The sequence below is a fragment of the Vulpes lagopus genome, chromosome 7 (genome assembly GCF_018345385.1).
Source record: "Vulpes lagopus strain Blue_001 chromosome 7, ASM1834538v1, whole genome shotgun sequence".
NCBI lineage: Eukaryota > Metazoa > Chordata > Mammalia > Carnivora > Canidae > Vulpes > Vulpes lagopus.
In genome coordinates, this window is record NC_054830.1 from 62,257,052 (window position 1) to 62,277,006 (window position 19,955).

Genomic DNA, 19,955 nt, shown 5'->3' on the forward strand with positions numbered 1-19,955 from the left:
TTAGTTTCAGATGTAGTGTTCAATAATTTACCAATTGTGTATTGTGCTTTTAATTTCAAATTCCAACTGTTCATTTCCGTCATATAGGAAAGAATATGACTTTCATATGTTGACCTTATATTCTGTGCTTTTGCCGTAATCACTTACTGGTTTCAGGATTTTTTTGTTGCCATTGTTATTGATTCTTTGGGATTTAACACTGTGTAATATATTTTTTTTTAAGATTTATTGATTTATTTGAGAGAGAGAGAGAGAGAGAGAGAGAGAGAGTGTGTGTGTGTGTGTGTGTGTGTGTGTGCAAGCAGGGGAGGCACAGAGGTAGAGAGAGGATCTCCAGCAGACTCCCTGCTGAGCATAAAGCCTGACATGGGACTCGATCTCCCAACCCTGAGATCATGACCCGAGCTGAAGTCAAGAGTCAGATGCTTAACTGAGTGAGCCACCCAGGTGCCCCCAACCATATATATAAAAAAAAAATGGCATCACATTCCTGTTATTAATAATAATAATAATAATAATAATAATAGTAACATAATCAACATTATGGAATGCATAGTATGCTGTGACAAGTATCATTCTGTATTTGTTATTCTCATTTAACTCCATGACAGCTTAGAATCACCAGCACCGTTATTTAGTCCCTGCTACAAATGAGGAACCTGAAGTTGATTCAGTGACAGAGGCAAGTCTATCCAAAAGGCAGAGGCTGGACGTTGACCCGGCCCTTCTTACTGGGAAATAAACAGAAGCCAGCACACAGTTACATACATACCAGGCTGGTTTGTTTTTTTTTTTCATACCAGGCTGTTTAGATCCCTTATCCCTTTCGATCCTCATAATTGTAAATACTAGTCTGATCCTTCATTTTACAAACTGAGGGTCCTGAAATGAATTAACTCGCTCAAGATCACACATCCGGTAAGAAGTGGAGTTTAATACCCATTCTCAGTGCCTCTGGGCAGGATTATTACAGACGAGCCCGAGGCTCAGCATGGCCATGCCATATGGCCATGCGACAACATGGTCAGTAACTAGCAAGGCTAGAAGCTAGAGCTCAGGTCTTGGGAACTGAACTGAGTAATAGTTTGGTGTCACATTTTGAAAAGACCCAAAATCATATTCATTTTTTAGATTTTTGTTTTCCTAGGCTCTTTTTTTTTTTTAAGTCACAACATCCATTGTTTTTAAAGAATACTTAAACCCATTTCCAGTTGTCCTTTTTTTTTTCTTTTTTAAAAGATTTTATTTATTTATTCATGAGAGATACAGAGAGAGAGGCAGAGACACAGGCAGAGGGAGAAGCAGGCTCCATGCAGGGAGCCCGATGTGGGACTGGATCCCGGGACTCCAGGATCACACCCTGGGCTGGAGGTGGTGCTAAACCACTGAGCCACCCAGGGATCCCCTCCAGTTGTCCTGTAAGAGTACTCACACTTCACTTTGGCTATGATGTAAACTAGCTAATGTCCACCCTAGCTGGGGTCTGCATTTGGCTGTAACTGAAGCTAGATCTATTGATATTGAAAAAGAAAGGATATGAGAGATGGTCAGGGTTCTTCATTAGCTCAGTGTTGCAGAAAGCACGTGCAAATATTGCTGCCTTTCTACTGCCTTTGGGTGTTTTCTTTCTCTGTTGCTAATGACTAATATAAAAAAGGAGAAAGCAAGAGGAGAGGGAGCAAACAAGAAAGCAATTGCTATTAGATTTTCTTCTACTGCAGCAGGTTTCTCATTTTGCAAAGCTCATTAGAGGTGGCTATATGGGAAAGACTTGCGAGGTGCCCCAGGGAGAAGGGGAAAGACAAAGGGAAGGAGAGACTTTCAGAGGTACGACTCCTGCCACAAACTCACACCAGAAACAGCTGTTCCTGGACCACGTGTCCTGATTCTAAAATGTACCTCATTGCTTGGTTTTAAATGTTAACAGGGAAGGAAGAAAGGAAGGGAGGGACTGAGGGAGGGAGGGAGGGGAGAGGGAAGGAGAAAGATAAGAAAAGAAAGTTTCTCTCTCTCTAACTACTACCAGGAATCAAGTCTATAAATGCATTGATGCTGTGTGATTAGTTAAAATGTGGCTTTGATTTTTTTTTTCCTGTTTCGTTGCTTTAAGTTAGCAGTCTTGAAATACCTTTTTAGCATTTAATGTGGAGTCCGACCTACTGGAGGTTCAATTTCACAAATGGTTTCGAGAGTCTTCTATGTACCTAATGTGTTGTTGGGAACTGGAGAAGGAGAGAACCCAGTCTCGGCCCCCCGTGTGCGGGGCATAGACACAGCACAACAGTTTCAGTGCGCCCTGTTCCACGTATGGCACTGGGGACACTGCCTTTAGCATTAATAACTCTCCTGGATATCAGGGGTAGTGTGTGAGGTTAGGAACAAATCAAGTCCACCAGCTAAAAAAAAAAAAAAAAGAAAAAAAAAATAATCCCAGGATAGAAAGAACTCCAAATTAGTAGCCACCTGTCCTGAGTTCTCATTATAGTCCCATCATGTGACTTGGACAAGCTGTGTCTGCTGCCTGGAAAGGAGGAGAAGAAAAGAATTTGAGGTTCATCCCAGCTCTAAAATTTGCATCTTACTCCTATTCAAGACAGGCTTTTTGAGAATGTTAAATAAAACTGTGCTCCACAGCCGTGTTGGCTACCATTTATCAAGAGTCTGTTATTGTCAGGCCTTCTTCTAAGCAGTTCAGACCATGGGCTCTTTTAATCTTTACAGCAAGTATGTAGGGCTAGGATAGATGATGATTATTCCCATTTTTTTCTGATGAGAAAACAGAGGCCCAGAAACGGTTCAGGGTTTTGTCTAGCCAGAGCCATGTAAGGGATGGGGGCTTGAACCACGGTGTAAACGCATGTGCCATGTGACAGGGCTCCCCTTCTCCAGAGCTCCTCTTAGCCTTCTGTGCTAGAGCCATTAGGGGATACCTGTTTTCACCAAACACATGACTCCAGGGCCTAAAAGACGCCCCAGGGATGGGAAGGGGCTTGCCAAAGGCCATGCAGCATAGCCTCACAGACCTGGCTCCTTGTCCAGGTACATGCAGAATGGTGAGAGCACAGCCCAGGATCCAGACACTCTGTGGTCCACCCTTGGACTCATTCGGCAAGTGCTTTAGCACACCTGTTCTGTGTCTGCCATTAAGCTGCACCCTTGAGACAGACATGAGTGGAGGTGCCAGGGTCAGGGTGCCCTGAGGACACAGAATGCCCTGAAAACCAGAATCTGAAGATCTTAATTGCAATTGAGATTTTTTTTTTTAAGATTTTATTTATTTGAGTTAGAGAAAATAGAGTGAGGGAGAGCAAGGGTAGGTGGGGAGGGGCAAAGGGAGAAGCAGGCTCCCGGCTGAGCAGGGACCCCGAGGCGGGACTCCATCCCAGGACCTGGAGATCATGACCTGAGCCAAAGGCAGACATGTAACCAACCAGGCCTCCCAGGTGCCTTGCAATTGAGATGTTTTTTTTTTTTTATTTAATTTAATTTAATTTAATTTAATTTAATTTAATTTTAATTTTTATTTATTTGTTTGTTTGTTTTTTTGCAATTGAGATGAGATGTTTTTAAGGGAACGGGGATATCGGCTTCTGCCTTTGACTGTGATATAAGCAGCTAGACCCTTCCGGAATTGGGGGGGGGGGTGTAAACCTTGATGTGCAGTTGGGGCTGTGGCTGTAGAAAGCCAGTGACCAGGTCTGAGTGTGCTCCTCCCTCCAAGGCTCAGCAGCCACTAGGACCAAGGGATTCTTCACTCAGACCCTACACATCTGGGTTCTGAGGCAGCCTGTAGGTCCGGATCTCCGTCTGGTAGATCTGGGCCAAGGCTAATTCTCCTTAGATCTCCGTAATAGCATCTGAAAAGCAGAGATAACTTGGTCAGAAAAAAATGCAGAGATTGGACCGAGTGATGTCGACCTTTCGCCACCCCTGCCTATGGGGGCCTTTGATTCCCTCCCCTGAGAACTGGAGGGACAAGTTGGGCAAGCAGCTCCAGAGGCCCCAGTGACAGTGATCCGGCCTGCTCCCGGCATCAGGGCACAATGAGGAGTCCCTGTGCCGACACACCAGGCAAGGAGATGGAGGGCGAAGGGGATGAAGAGAAGATAATGTTTCTCTAGCCTGCAATTTCTTTCAATTTCAGGGATTGCAATTACCGGGGCAGGAGTTAGTAGCAGCCATGCCTGGAATGCTTAAGTGAGTTTGGTGCCACTGGTGGAAATGGTTTTGCATTTAGAGAGGGAAGGCATGTGCGACGCAGTGTGTGCACACCCGCGTGTTCGTGCACACCTGCATATGCACGCGGGAGAGACAGGAGACTGTGTGAGCCTAGGGATGTGACCTCACCTCTCTGAGGTCCAGTTTCCTCGCCTCCACCATCGAGTCAGAATAACGACTCTCCGAGGTATTAGTGGTGTCTTCGTCCGTGGGGCTGTGTAACAAACTACCATCAACAGCACGGCTTGAGCGACAAACGTGTTATTTCCACAAGTTCTGGAGGCTGCAAAGTCCAAGTTCCAGGCGCTGGCAGGTTCGGTGTCGGCCAAGGGTCTGTTCCCTGGTTCATAGACGGCACCTTTCCTTGCTTGGCGGAGGGGACAGGGCGCTCTCGGGGCCTCGGTCATAGGGCACCAATCCCATTCACGAAGGGCCTACCCTTATGACCCGATTGCCTCCAGCGGCCCCACCTCCAGGTGTCACCACACTGGGCATTGGGTTTCGACATGGGGATTTGGAGAGGGGAACACAAATGTTCAGTCTGTAGCAAAAAAAAAAAAAAAGTTAGAAACAAAGCCTGCAGAGCACCTAGCGCTGGTGTGCCTTCAATAAAGAGCAGTTACTGTCATTAATGTGGGCATCCATCTGGCACATTCAGCCAGCACTGGTGTTTTCAGCGAGCTGACTTTGACTTTTCAGCCTCGCGTTTAAGGGCGAAATTAAACATCACTAGCATAGCTTTGCCTCGTCTTTAAGAACATGGAGTTTAATTGTTCAAAGTCCAGCTTACTAGTTTTGTGCACTGATTAATCTCTTCATCTTCTGCTCCCTTATTTAAAAAAATAATAATAATAAAAATTTAAAAAAAGAACAAGAGTGCTTACCTCGCAGGGATGCTGTGTGAAATGAGACGTATGTAAAACCCTTAGACTAATGCCTAGTACATTGTAAGGAATCAGTCGGTATTAGCTTAAAAATTACGCTTGTTATTCTGATACAAGATATAACTAGGGAAGAACGAGGATAGGGATGGAGGCCCGAATAAGGCAGTGACCCAGGCCTCACCGAAAGGAGATTGCGGTACCACAGCCGGATGGGGTGTCTCTTTTACATATCCATTCAGCTGGGAGACATTCATTCATTCATTCATTCATTCATGGCATAAGGGCTTACTGAGCCTTCTAGTATGTGTTTCAGCCACTGGGTCAAGGTTGGATGTATGACAGCAAGTGAGACAGACGTGGTCTTTGCCTCCAAGCACCCTTGGTCCAGTAAACAGTGAATGACCAGGAGCCACAGTCCAGTGTGAAAATGCTAGGATAGGGGAGGGGTGGGTGCTGTGGAAACCCAGAGAAGGGGTATCAAACCCTCAAATGAAGAGAGACAATTCAGCAAAGCTCTCCTGGGGGAATGGATGGAGTAACGTAGGCAGAATAATGCCCCCCAGATGTCCACGTTTAATCCCCGGACCCTGTGCATACATTACCTTGTTACATGGCTAAGGTGATTAAAAGTATAAAGTAGAAATAAAGCTGCTGATCTTGAGATAAAGAGATTATCACCTGGATTATCCAGGAGGGCCAAATGTCATCCCAAGGATCCTTAAAGTGGAAGTGGGAGGTACGAGAGGAGGCCAGAGGGAGGCGATTCCAGAAGGACTTGCCTTGGCTAGCTTTGATGCTGGTGGAAGGGGGCCCGGAGCCAAGAAATGTGGCCAGTCTCAAAATCTGGCAAGGCAAGGGAGTGGCTTCTCCTCTGGCGCCTCCAGAAAACATGCAGCCCTGCCCACACCTGACTGTAGCCCCGAAACCCATGATCAGACACCTGACCTGGAGAACTATAACAGGTGCGTGTGTTGGTTTAAGCCGCGAACTTGGTGGTGATGTGTTGCAGCAGCAATGGAACACTAATCCACGGAGCCAGTGATACATGTGAGTTAGGACCCTCATTTTAGAAAATCATTCTGGCCACAAATGGTACATGAATTGGAGGGTCAAGGCTGAATGCAGAGCCCTCATTAGCAGGCCGTTGCAGCAGACCCTGGGAGAAGGGGTGGCGGCCTGTGTCTGCATAGACCCTTGGAAGCAGGGTGTGTAGATGAGGAGGGCGCAGAGGCTACTCAGCCAAATAGGTCCCTGCAACCGAGAACTACAGAACCTGGAATGGGTAACAGGCATGCAGAGGACTAGCCCACCCGCCAGAGGCTGGGGTCAGGGCTGGGGTCAGGGCCAGAGTCAGGTGCTGTGGAAGCAGGACCTCCCTTCCAGAGAAGGGGCTCAGAGATGCCTCCTGGAGAAGATGACACCATGCAGGCTCTCTGGGAAGCCCTCGAGAAGGCTCAGAGGAGGTTGCCACGGAGAATCAAACGCAGCCCCTGCTTTGGAGGAGCCCCGGGTCAGAGGGGTCAGGCAGGCAGTGTGGCCGTTCTTACTGACCCTCCAGAACATGCAAGTGGAAGCAGCTCTGGGCTGGAAGTTAAGACTATGGATGTGTAGACTCTTCTGGTCTTGCAAACCCAGAAGCCTTTACATAAATCACTTCTCTGCCCTGCCTTTGTCTCCTCTCTCTTCATTGTTGGGGGCCTCGGCTGAGCTAAGAATGGCCCCGTGCACTGCAGGGCCAGTGAGGCAAGTTTGCACCCATGATCCCTAAAACAGCCCAGAGGGTAGAGGTCGTGAACTGTGCCCTGCCAAGGACGAGAGGCCGCTCTGGGAGCCTCCCTCTGGAGGCGGCAGAGCTTGCACGGAACGCTGGGGGTTTCCCCTGTGAGTCTCACACGTAGCAGTTGCGCGGAGATGGGCCACCAGCTGGTAGATGCAGGAAGAAGGCGAGGACTTCCTGATGGGCCAGGACACCCTGGGCCACTCTCCGGCCAAGGGGAGTGAAAACGGGGCTGGAGAGCTCTGGCGTTTCAGGGCAGGGGGCCTGGCTCCCCGACGTGCAGCTGCTGACGGGCAGCGGGCTGCAGCTGGCCCTCTGTGTCTCTGCTGTGTCTGCTCTCAATACCCTGTCCCACGGCCTCCACCCTGCTGGTCTGGGCTGCTGCAAGGCCCCGTGACAGCTCTCCCTCGCTCCAGCCTTGTTCCTTTTTCCACTCATCCCCCACGCTGTGGCCAGCCTCTCTTTCCAGAAAGCTCTGGCCAGACACTATTGCTGCCCTGCTTCAAACCCTGCAGTGGGGGTCTCCTCGGCCTCAGGATAAAGCCTGTGTTCCTTAGCATCACTCTGAAGACTCGTAAGATCTGACCCCTCCACCTGCCCCTCTTTGCCTTTTTTTTTTTTTTAAGATTTTATTTTTATTCATGAGAGACACAGAGAGAGGCAGAGACACAGGCAGAGGGAGAAGCAGGCTCCATGCAGGGAGCCCGACGCGGGACGTGATCCCGGGACCCCGGGGTCACGCCCTGGGCTGAAGGCAGCGCTAAACCGCTGAGCCACCGGGGCTGCCCCTGTCTTTGCTTTTTACTCAATGCTTTGACATCTTGAATCTTAGTTTCTTTCATTTCCAGAATGTACCATTTGAGTGTTCCATCTTCTCTCTCACACACACACACACGTCCCACTTTGGACTTTTGCACGTGCTGTTCTTTCTGCCCTCTTTCCTCGCTCTTTCCTGAATCACCCCTCCCCATCAGTCAAGGCTCACCTCCTCCAGGCAGCCTTCCTCCCCTGCCCCGTCTGTGTTAAGTGCCCCTCCTCGGTACTCCCTTGGTCTCTGAGCCTCCCTTATGAAACTTTCACTTTATTATTATTATTATTATTATTATTATTTTATTATTATTATTATTTTATTTTTTTATTTTTTATTTTTATTTTTTAATTTTTTTTTATTTATTTATGATAGTCACAGAGAGAGAGAGAGGCAGAGACACAGGCGGAGGGAGAAGCAGGCTCCATGCACCGGGAGCCTGATGTGGGATTCGATCCCGGGTCTCCAGGATCGCGCCCTGGGCCAAAGGCAGGCGCCAAACCACTGCGCCACCCAGGGATCCCTATTATTATTATTTTAATCTTAAGCTTTATCACTCCAACCTCTAACCATCTCTTTAAACAGTAAAAGATCTAAACTTTGTCCTCCCAGTACAGCTCAGTTATGCGAAACTCTGTAGTCTTCTTCATCTCCTACCGCGGATACAATCCTTCCCACCAGTTTCCATTCCACTGATGGCAAAAAAGTATTTCAAATTGCCAATTAAGGATACAGAACATCCTCTTTAGGGAAACTGTTTAGTCCATTCAACACCGAACTCCTCACCGACCAGCCCTCTGTCTTCCTCCCGAAGCACGCCCCCTACCACTTGGCCTCAGGGTTCAGGTGGTGCGGACGGCGGAAGGACTGTGGTGTAGACGTGGCCGGCTGGGTGCTTGCTGGAGCCCTTACGTGATTTCTCGCTGGAGCCGGGCTCCGAGCCCCCTTGCACTGGGGCGGTCTTCGGAGAAGGGATCTGTGCCAGAATCCAGAATCTAAGGCCAAGTCCAAAGTCACGACGTCCCACACTCCGAAGCCCCCTTGTTCTAATCTCAGGTGGCCTTCCCCACGGGCGCGGGGGGCTATGCCAGGACGTGTGGTCAGCTCTATTCTCTCCATCCTGCGGGTGCAAGAGTTGGAGGCTGACTTCTCCCAGCCGCTTGTTCACCCACTGCTTCTGTCTCCCGGGAGCTCCCGTCGGCCTGCTGGATAAAGGGGCTCCCCAGCCCCCCAGACTAACCCCCGACCTGGGGGTGGCTGCCCCCATGGTCCTGCCACCTGCCCTGGGACTTGCCCCAAACCTTTGTCAGTATCATAAGCATTTGTAGGCGCTGCCCTCGAGGCTGGGGTGGGTGGGGAGGGGGGTGCTGACTTCTAATAGTCCAGAAAGGGGTTGTCTGCCCTTGGGTCTGACCTCCTGCCCCCGCACCCCCACCTTCTCTCCTCAGCGGCCCCTCCCAGCACTGCTGGCAGAAAGAAGGGTTTCCTCCGTCCTTTCCCTGTCTGGTGGGAACGCCCCTGAGGTCAGAGCCTCCACCATCCACACATTAAAATAAGACGCTATGATCTGAGCCAGCCAGGCCTGGCTTTGATATATAAGGGGACCTTCACTTCTGGCACAGGGCAGCTTTCAGAACTCTTATCTTGCTCAAGACACTACAAAGTCAGCTTTGAGATGCAAAGCTGGGCAGTGACCCCCTTTCTTCTCCAGATGGTATCTGCCCTTCTACCTAAGGGATGAGTGCTTTTTGATTTAGTGGGTGGGGTGCCATAGACAAATATGATTTATGGGGAATGAAAAATGCTTCCTTTTAACCTTTTCAAAACCATTATTCACCTTGTGCACGTTTGCACCCGTATATAGAAGCATTTGTACACATGTATCTCCTACTAGGCTGTGGGAGCTTGGGGACAGAAAATGTCTATCTTGTCCCTGTATCCCCGAGGCCTGGTATGTAATGATGCAGATTTGTTGGTTATGCAAATGAATGAGTGAATGATGAAAGGCTGAGTGCTAAAGAATGACTAAGTCTAGGCTTGAGCAGAGAGTGTAAACAAAGATCCTTACGTAAGAAGCAGATCTCAGGAGAACAGAGTTTCAAATTGCTCCTGGAGAAGGAGCACCCTGGAGGGTGTCCCTGGATGGGCATCAGCTTTGCTTTAAACGCCAGTCTCTGGGACTCCGGCACCTGCAGAATGGCTACGGGATCCAGCCCACTACCTCTCCATCTGGGGTTCAGAGAAACCCAAATATTTTGTACCAACCGTTCGCCCCTCCCAGTCCCGGGGGTGGGGAGTGGCTTCCCCAGACCCCCCAGTTAGACAGCCACAGAGCCAAGATGAGTGTCCCAGCTCATTGATCCCAGAGGAAACCCCATCGCAGCCATGGACACTGTTCTCACTTGGCAGAAAGGCTCAGTTTAGTCGTAGGTGAGGGATGGGGCATTGTTTAAACGAGAGGAGATGTCCTCATTCGTGGTGGGGGTTCCTTGCCGCCCTTTGAGAGGCTGTGGGCAGCCTGGGGAGAGCCAGGGACAGCAGACCGCTCCCTGCAGACTCACCAGCTTGCAGGCCACAGCTCCCGGCCTGCCTTCCACTAAGAAAGGCTGCAGACAGTGCTAGCTGGCTCTGGGATGATTTACTTCCCTGAAATACCTCAATTTAAATGCTAATTTCCCCAGAACTGAGGGGTGATTGGCTCTTGCATGCTGGTGGCTGTGTATTAATGTATCCAAAACACTCACACATATTCTTAAATTGGGGCAGGAGGGAGGGAAGACCTGAGGAGGGGTGGGGAGGGTGGTGGAGGAGCCCAGCTTCCCTTGCTTGTCATTCTTGTCTGCGTGGCTGATGCGAGTGGAGCTAGACAAGGTGCCTGCTCCGTGGAAATGCTCCGTAGGTCGAAGTCCCTTAGAGGTGGGGTGCAGGTGGCGTGGAGGGCAAAGAGGCCTGCCTCTCACCTCTGCACACAACTGGACAGATGCTTAGGGGGCTTCTGCTAGGAATAGGCGCTGTCTAGGGTCCTCTGAGGCTCTCAAAGAGATTCAGGATCTAGTGTGGGATTCAGGACATGGGACCATGAATCCTCCTCCCAACCCCCTTGAAGTCCCAAACTCCTTACTCCGGTTTTTACAGGTGAGGTCACTAAGGTTCCTGAAATGGAAGTGACCTCCCCAAAGCCACGCAGCCAGCATGTGGATCCATGTCTGAAGGACTTCTGAGCCCACCGCCAGACCCCAAGGCCACTTCTGAGATCTAATCACGAACAAGAACAATGAGGGAGAAGTGATTGGAAGGTTTTATTCCACCTGGGGGGCAATTGAGACGATGACAAGGAAGAGGAGGTGGTTTCTTACCTGGGCCTCTTGCTTCCTGCTGGCATCCCTCACCCACCCCCTGCCCGGCTTCTCCGCCCCAGTGCGAGTGCACACACGTACACATGGGTCCATCAAGAGCGGGAGGTCTGATCAACGCCTGCTTAGAGAGCTCCCCTTTTCCCACCTAGTCCCTGCGAGCTCGGGGACTGGGGGGCTCTGGGGCCCATGGATCCTATCTGAGCTATATAGGAGCCGGGCACCTGTGCCCTCAGGAAGAGGGAAAAGCTCCGGGTGGAAGCTCCATGTGGAAGAGCTGGAATTTTATTTTATTTTATTATTATTTTTAAAGATATTAATTAATTAATTATTTATTTATTATTATTATTATTATTCAAGAGAGACACAGGGGGTGGAGGGGCAGAGACCCTAGGCAGAGAGAGAAGCAGGCTCCATGCAGGGAGCCCGGCATGGGACTCGATCCCGGGTCTCCAGGATCACGGCCTGGGCTGAAGGCGACGCTAAACCGCTGAGCCACCCGGGCTGCCCAAGAGCTGGAATTTTAGAACAAATTCCCAATATCCCTTAGATGGAGTGTTCATCGAGCACCCACTTTGTACGCAGTTTGCACTGTGCTAGGCCCTGGGGAGGCAACATAGAGGCAAGGACCCTCGGTCCTGGCCCCCCCAGAGCTCATATTCCAGCGACCAAGGTAGGTAGGTGTCCAGCAAGGTCCCCATGAGCATATCGACAGTCAGGAGCTGGGACGCTCGCTCTTCATGGAAGGAAAGAGCCAGATGCTATGGGAGAGGGTGACAGGAGAACCGGTCCCAGGCAGATTGCTCAAGGGCAGGGAAGTAATGTGCGGGTTCAAACGATCAGTCGGGGATGGCAGGGGGCAGGGGGCAGGGGGCAGGGATGAGAACTTTCCAGACAGGGGGCAAATCCCCAGTGGGCCCTTTGTAGGAAGCGAGTGTGCCCTGCAAGAGGAACATAAGCGCAGTCAGTGTAGCTGGAGAACAGTGGCCGGGGCCGGGGGCTCAAAGCACGGGGCCGGAGCGGTAGGCAGGGGCTAGACTGTGAAGGCCCCGCGGACCCTCGTACCTTGCTCGCGTTCCCTCCTGGTCCTTGTGTGCGGAGGCAGCCTCCTGTCCAGTGCTGTGTCCTCGTGTGCAGAGCCACCCCTGCAGCACGAGAGGCCTGACTAAATGCCCGAGGAAGGAACGAGACCTCCCACTCCCAGAGTTCTCCTGAGTCCCCAGAGCCCAGGATCTGCGAGCTTAAAAATTTGATTAATCGTTTTCATATGACATCAACTGAGATGGAACTCTTTTCGTGGCTATTTTGGGGGAGATGTTTGTGTAAAGAAACAAGGGCCTTCGGGGCCCCTGGATGGTGCAGTCGGTGCAGACCGACTCTTGGTTTCAGCTCAGGGTGTGATCTTACAGTCGTGAGACCAAGCCCTGTGTCCGGTGCCACACTCAGCGTGGACTCTGCTGCAGTCTCTCTCCTCTCCCGTCTGCCCCTGCTGCTCGTGCTCTCTCACTCGGTCTCTGACATAAATAAGTCTTTAAAAAAAAAATGCAAAAAGAAAAGGAAGAAAAGAAGCAGGGCCCCTGTCACTGAAACAGGACATCCACTTAGGCGCGCACACAGACACACGCATGCAGACGCGCCTTGGGCACCAGAGCGCACCCACTGTGACAGCAAACAGCGGACCCGCCTGGTCTCAGGCTGTCCCAGGGACCAGGAGCTCGGACTTCGGGTGACCCACTGGACAGGTGCTGCGTCCCAGGCACTGGGCTAGGACCCCCCACCTCCCTCAGCTCCAGGTGGTCTTGGCCACTGTCTTCGTCCTAACTGCACCTCAGCTGGGCGAGTTCCTTCACCTCCCTGAGGGCCCTTTGCTTTATTTATAAAATGGGAGTAAGGGCAGCTGTGTCACGGAGCTCCCGTGCAGAGATCACGTACGCACATGCACACGCACCCCGTCTAGGCGGTGGCTGGTGATCAACCAACGTGATTGATAAATGAATATTGCTCATTCTTCTCCCTGTCTTCCTATTATTAGGAGTAGTTGTTTTATAGGTTTTTTTTTCCCTACACCATGCATGCACACAAGCCCTGAGAATCTGAATCCGCTTTCTGCCAACTGCATGTAGCCAGCACCCCGCCGGCCCCCCCCCCCCCGCCTCCTTTTCCCAGGTCGGGGTGGGGGGCGGATTCCGAAGCAGGTGTCTGGGTTCCGAGGTTCTGGGCCCCGTGGAACTTTCTCGGTGGTGCTGTTCCCCTCCCTGCTCACCTCCCCAGAGAGCCGGGCGATGCAAAGGCCCTGGGCGCCCTCTGCTGGCAGCGGCCATGCAGGACGCCTGGCCCATCCCCCGGCGGCCGCCAAGGGCCCAGGCCTGAGGGTCGGCTTAGCTTGGTCTGTGCCCTTGGGGTCTGGCCCACCCGGCTTCGCCCGGCCTGAGGCCTGCGGACTCCCAGCCTCCTCATCAGCGCTTCCTCGGGATCCTCCCCGCTTCCTGGCGAAAGCTCCAGGCGGTTGGGGGGGGCACCTTCTTCCAGAGCCAGGCCCCCAGCCATCCTCTGGTGGCTGCTGTGCTGCCTCCCGCTGTCCCCCTGGGGTCAGATTCGCCCTGCAGGTGGAGGCTGGCTTGCGGGGAGGCAGAGAGATAGGGCTGACGATGGTGGCTCTGCCTCTAGAAGCGGTGCCAGGGCAGACGTCAAATGGAGCCCCCCCCCATGGGAAAGTGACAACCAAACCAAAGCAAAGGAGTTTGCATTCAGCTCGGTCTCCCCAGATGCAGGGTGCATGTGCCCAGGGAGGCACCACACGGCCCGGAGCCCCCGCCTCCTCCCTGGCCTGGGGTGCTCAGCTCCAGCCCCCGGCGTGAGGATGGGGGAGGTCGCAGGGACAGCAGAGCCCCCGGTGCGGCCGGGTCATCATGTGCGGCGCTCTGTGTGGGCACAGTGCACCCATGGGTGCTCCTCCTCTGGCTTCAACAGCGCCCCGCACCTGAGCACTGGGGCGAGGAATGGGAGCCTTGGTGCCGGACCAGCCGGGGGCTCCAGCTGCCTCGTGCATCACCTGTTCAGCCTTGCACGGAGCGGCACCCACTTCTCAGGGTTGGGAGAGGACGAACGTCCCAGCTCGGAGCAGAGCCTGCTGCACAGCGGGTGCTCACGGAAAGGCCGTGCTTGCCGTGCGCCTTTGCCATCTCATGAAGGCCCACTGAACGCGTCATCCTCTTTCCCAGATGACACGATGGCGGTCTGCGTGGTCCGCCCTGGCTGAGCAGCTGGGGTGTGGTGTGGGCAGACCTGGGGCCCAGGGGTCAGAGCCCTTGGCACCTTCTGCTGCCTGCCGTCGCCTGCCCGGGGCACAGGTGCTTGGGTCTCCCGGGGATGGCCCCAGAAGCATGCAGCCCACCCCGTGTCCCTGAGAGCCGGGCCCACTGCCTCCTCTGCATGGCTCGTTTGTTGTCCCCGGTTAGCTGAGGAGACCTGGAGGACCAGGGCGGGGTGCGGTCCCTGTGAGGCCCTGGGCCCAGCTCGGCCCCACACGTGCATGTGTTCGGCTGCCTAGGGCAGGGGACACCCTACCCGCGGCCTTATCTTTGTGGGAAGAGCTGTATCCCCACAGGCCCCGCTCGGGGGAGACAGGAGGAACGGCAGTCCCGCAAACCCTGGCGAGGGGTACGTGCTCCTTGGGGGGCACTCCCAGGGCCCCAGAAGCCTCCCTTGTTCTATCCACGTCGCGGTTCCGCATGCCCAGGTGTGCAAACAGACCAGATGCTGACCAGGCGCCTAGGAACAGCCGTGATGCTGAGCCAGGTGTGCACGCATACACGCGCGGCCCCGGACAGGCTGGTGGGGGGGGCACCGCCGTGACACATGCAACAGCACGTGGGGCGACTAGAAGCGCACCGCCATGCACACACGTGCCCAGCACACACTCGTGCCCGCCGCCCACCTAGCGGGAGCAACCCCCAGACCCGGCTTCCCCTCTGCACGCTCGCCCCCTCTGAACTCGGAGCCTCGGTGTTCATCAGCTGCAGAAAGGATACAGTTAACAGCCATCTTGCTGCGAAGGCTCAGCCGTTGGACGCATGCAGAGCACGGCGCCAGGCCCTAGCAACTGATGAGGATTCTGGATGTTGTGAGCGATGGTGGTGACGGGGATGATGATGGGGATGAAGACGAGGATGATGAGGATGAAGATGGGGATGATGATGGGGATGAAGATGGGGTTGAAGATGGTGATGATGGTGAAGATGGGGATGAAGATGGGGAGGACAATGGGGATGAATATGGGGACGAAGATGGTGATGAAGATGAGGATGAAGATGGGGAGGACAATGGGGATGACGATGGGGATGACGATGGAGATGATGATGGGGATGACGATGGGGATGACGATGGGGATGAAGATGGAGATGATGGTGATGAAGATGAGGATGAAGATGGGGATGATGATGGGGATGAAGATGAGGATGAAGATGGGGATGATGATGGGGATGAAGATGGTGATGATGATGGGGATGATGATGGAGATGATGGGGTGAAGATGGGGACGATGATGGGGATGAAGATGGGGATGAAGATGAGGAGGACAATGGGGATGAAGATGGAGATGAAGATGGTGATGAAAATGAGGATGAGGATGGGGATGATGATGATGGGGATGAAGATGATGGGTATAAAAATGGGGATGATGTCTCCTCTGGCCCCCAAGGGGTGCTCAGGAGTCAAGGCACAGGGAGGGTACTCACCAAAGGAATGAATCTTGGGGGCAGGTGGGGGGGTTGACAGGTGCCTAGGGTGAGGTGTGTGCCGTGGGGTGTGACCTACAGACCAGAAGTGACCCAGCTGTGCCACCCCCCCACACCTGCATCTTGGGGGCAGGGAGGGTTGACAGATGCCTAGGGTGAGGTGCATGCTGCAGGGGCATGGCCTACAGGCCAGAAGTGACGCAGCTGCGCCCCCCCTACACACCTGCATCTTGGGGGCAGTGGGGGGGGGCCATTGACAGATGCCCAGGGTGAGGTGCGTGCTGCGGGGCGTGGCATACGGAGCATAGCTGCTTGTGAACTGCCAGAGATCCAGGCTCTGGAGGCATCGCCTTGGCATTCCCTGGTTGGGTGTTCCTCTTTCTGGTTTTCATGTCACAGTGGCCCATTCCAGGGGGAGAGTGAAGTGATGAATACCCTCTTCCCTTTGTCTATCTCCTCCCCTCCTCCTCCTCTTCTCCAGACTGCAATTTGTGTCTCGCAATGTGAAGGGACCCCAAATGTCAGATTTTAATGCAGAAATGCCCCCGAACTGTTCCTACCAAGTGGCTGTCCAGGTCCCTGCTTGCACACTCTCAGGAACGGGAAGCTTACCACCTCTCCTGGCAGGCTGTTGTATTTTGAGGCAGGTCTGTTGTGTAAACGATGGATGCCTGCCTCTGTGGGGTGCACCGAGACCATCTCACCTGCCCTAAAGACTCCCTTTGTTCAGGGTTCAGTCTCCTGAGGCCACCCTGAGGACTGCCTTGGAAACAGAGCTTCCCAGGATGGCCCGGGGAACGAGCACTAGCCCGGAGCGGGGGGCAGGGGGTATCTGAGAGCAAGTCGCTCCCTTCCCTGGGCCTCAGTTTCCCCATCTGTAAAAGGAGGAGTCTGATCCAAAAGATCCCTTAGGACCCTTCCACTTTAGCAGACGCCCATTCTTTCAAGCCTCCCGGCCCTTCCTCTCTATGCACCCCACGCTGGTCTCCGTCCTCTCCCACTCTGGCTCGCCCCCATCACTGCTTATGCAGGGGGGTGTTAGCAGCCAAACTCACCGTTTGTGGAGCATCAGACTGTGTCTTAAGCAACTGGCAGCCCCGTCCCGTTAAGTAGTTCCGGCCACCCTGAGATCTCACTTCATAGCGAGGAGCCCGAGGTCCTGAGTGGACCAGTAGCTTCCCGCGGACCCCACGGCTCGTGAACGGTGGGTCGGGACTCAGGCCACGTGCTCTGAGCTGGGCTTGGGGGGCCAGGGGCACGGCAGCCAGGACCCCACCCGCTCTGAGCCTGTGTGTGTGCGGCTCTGGGCCCCCCGCGGCCCCCAGCAGCCTCCGCTCCCTCATCTGGCGGTCCTTGTGCTCCTCTCCGCAGGGAGAACAACTTCATCAAGGACTTCCCTCAGCTGGCCGATGGGCTGTTGGTGATCCCGTTGCCGGTGGAGGAGCAGTGCCGGGGGGTCCTCTCCGAGCCCCTCCCAGACCTCCAGCTGCTCACTGGTAAGACCTCTCCCAGCCCCCGACCACACGCCTGGCCTGCAGGTGCTGTCAGGCCTCAGCACCCCCGAGACGGGCCTCTCCAGGCCGATGCCTCCGTGAGGGGTGTGGGAGGGACCTGCCACGCTGGGGGCTCCCACGGTGGGCTGTGCAGAACCAGGGGATCCCCTGAGACTCCCGACTCTGAGCTGAGCCTCATTTACCCCCAGCACATTAACTGTGGTCACCTCGCTGTGCATTCGACCCACAGGACGTCCTCATCTCCCATACTGGACCTTTGCACCCTTTGACCAACGCCTCCCGTTTCCACTAACCCCCAACCATCCCGCCCTCCGCTTTTATGAGTTCGACCTTTTCAGCTGCTACCTAAGACCGTGCACTGTTTATCTTTCTGTCTGACTTCTTTCACTCCATTTAATCTTTAAATCATCCTAAAGTAAAATCCCTGGACCCCTCGACCAGGAGCCTCTCTTACTTTGCAGGCATTTCTTACACAACTTGATTTCGAACAAGGGCGCCGAGCCATTCTGTGGGGTGGGTATTATTTTTCCTGTTTTATATACGAGGAATCTAGCCTCAGAGAGGACTGGGACCAGCCCAGGTCACGCAGCACGCGTGTCAGGATGAGACCCAGGCGCCACGGCCCCGGGACTTCTGTGCTTGGCTTCCACTTGCCTCTGCAGCCCTCCCCCTCCATCCCTCCCCGTCCCCAGGGAGCTGTCTTCTGCAGGCTCCCCCGGGGCTCCAGATAGTCTATCCCCCCACTCCCAGGATGTCCTCTGCTCCCCTGCATCCTCTTCCCCTTCCTCTCCTATCTTTCTGGAGGGACTTCCCTAGGATGCAAGGGGCCTGGCTCTGCTTCTGTGATGTAGACGTTGGGGTGGCTCATCCACTGCCCAGGGAGAATGGTGCCCCTGACGAGTGATTGACGTCTCACCGAGAGGAAAATGCCCCCCAGGGACGACCCTGCAATGTGGCAGACTTGGGTTTCAAACCCCCTCCACCGCTCGTGAGCCCTTGGAAGCTCCAAGAGCCTTTCCTGCCATGTGGCACAGACAGGACGGAGGCCCCATGTGAGCTGAGGGCCCCCCCCTCCCCAGGGCCATGCACTGTGCGTGTAGTAATCCAGGCCACCCCCCTTGTAAACTGATTAAAGAGAGCATTTAACTAGTCCCAGGCCACATGACTAGTGTGTGTCTGTAGCCGAGTCAGGAGTGCAGCCCCGTGGGTCCTGATGCTGTCTCCACTGCCCCACATCACCTTCCTGACCTGGCCTCCTTCCGAAAGGGCCCAGATACAGATCAAATGAAATCTTAGATACAAAAATGCTTTGTAAAATCTGTCTAAAAACTGCTGTGCCTTCCTTAATTTCCATAAGATCATGGAATCTCAGAGCTGACAGGGGCTGGAAGGGCATCTAGTCTAATCTTCCTCATCCATGAAGAAATCGGGCCTGTCCTATCCCCCCTGAGTGCTGATTCCTCTTGGATACCCCCAGTCATAGGGAGCTCATCACCCCTTAAAACAGATATGACCCAGGTCCATGGGAAGGTAGGTGCGGTGCTCTGACAGGAAGGACCTTGGATCTGTCACTGATCTTGTGTGCTCTTGAGCACTTTCTTCTCCGAGCTTCAGTTTCTTCTTCTGAAATATGGAGTTTAAGTTATTTTTGAGCATTGGGTAAGTACTGGAGATCGTAGGTGTAAGATGCTCGGTGCATCATGGTTCTGTATTAGTGGCACAAATCATTGCAGTTATTTGTTTTGATCTGAGGATCTTTGGAGACATCCTAATAAGGAAACTGTTACATTTCTAGAGTTAAAAAAAAATGTAGTTTCCAGGAAAAACACCTCCCTCCATTGCAGAGCTTCATTTTACCCCTGATTTTCGGTGGGTAAGAGTCAGGTAACATGGGGGTCAAGGATGAGTAAGGACCAGGGGAATAGGATGCCGGTGAGGAGGTGAGGCAGGAACTCGGTATTTGTTGCGAGCCTATTATGTCCCAGGCTCTGTTCTAGGCTCTGCAGGAGTGAGAATAATAAAGACCATGAGTTCAACCTCATAGAAGCTGACAACCCCCTGGAGGAGGTCATATTCCAGGCTGGAATCTGGGAAGGACCAGGGATGGAAGGAAGTGAAGGGCAAAGTGATGACCGCTTACCGGGGGTGAGAGGCAACGATGACGGCTCTATGAGTATCATGAGAAAGAAAAGGGGTAGCATTTTTTTTTTCCTTTTGGACATCAGAGCACCCAGCGCATGAGCCACACCCATGGCCTGCTCCGGGATGCGCTGCCTCCCTCTCTTGAGGATGGGCCCCGATTGCCAATACCGGCCCAAGCCTGCAGGGACTCAGGACGACCACCGACCACCGACGGGTGGGGCGGAGGCTGCGCGGCCACGGGTGTCTGGTCTTCCTCCCCCACCCGTTCTCCTTCTCTCCCCGGCCTCTCTCGGAGGAAGGCCGGGACAGGCAGAGGAGATAAACAGAGAGGACATTCTGATAACAAAACAACCTCGCTCCGGGAGACAGATAGTTGGAGATCATGAATATTTTACTTTAAAATGAAAGCTTCTTACCAAAAAAATTCTGTTATTCCTGAAAAGGCTAAGGAGGGGGGAAAAAAAAAAAGTTGACAGCTAATGGACAACTTTAATACTGCAGTAACGTCCAGGAAGAAATCACT

The 19,955-nt window shown here is 53.3% G+C and overlaps 1 protein-coding gene across 1 annotated transcript in view; it reads left to right on the plus strand.

Annotated features, from left to right (window-relative positions):
• Positions 1–19,955, plus strand: part of ASTN2 (astrotactin 2) — an 861,071-nt gene that overhangs the window by 595,653 nt on the left and 245,463 nt on the right. The window contains exon 14 of the mRNA XM_041762437.1: positions 17,148–17,272. Within this exon, the coding sequence (XP_041618371.1) occupies positions 17,148–17,272 (125 nt within the window). The remainder of the gene's footprint in view (positions 1–17,147; positions 17,273–19,955) is intronic.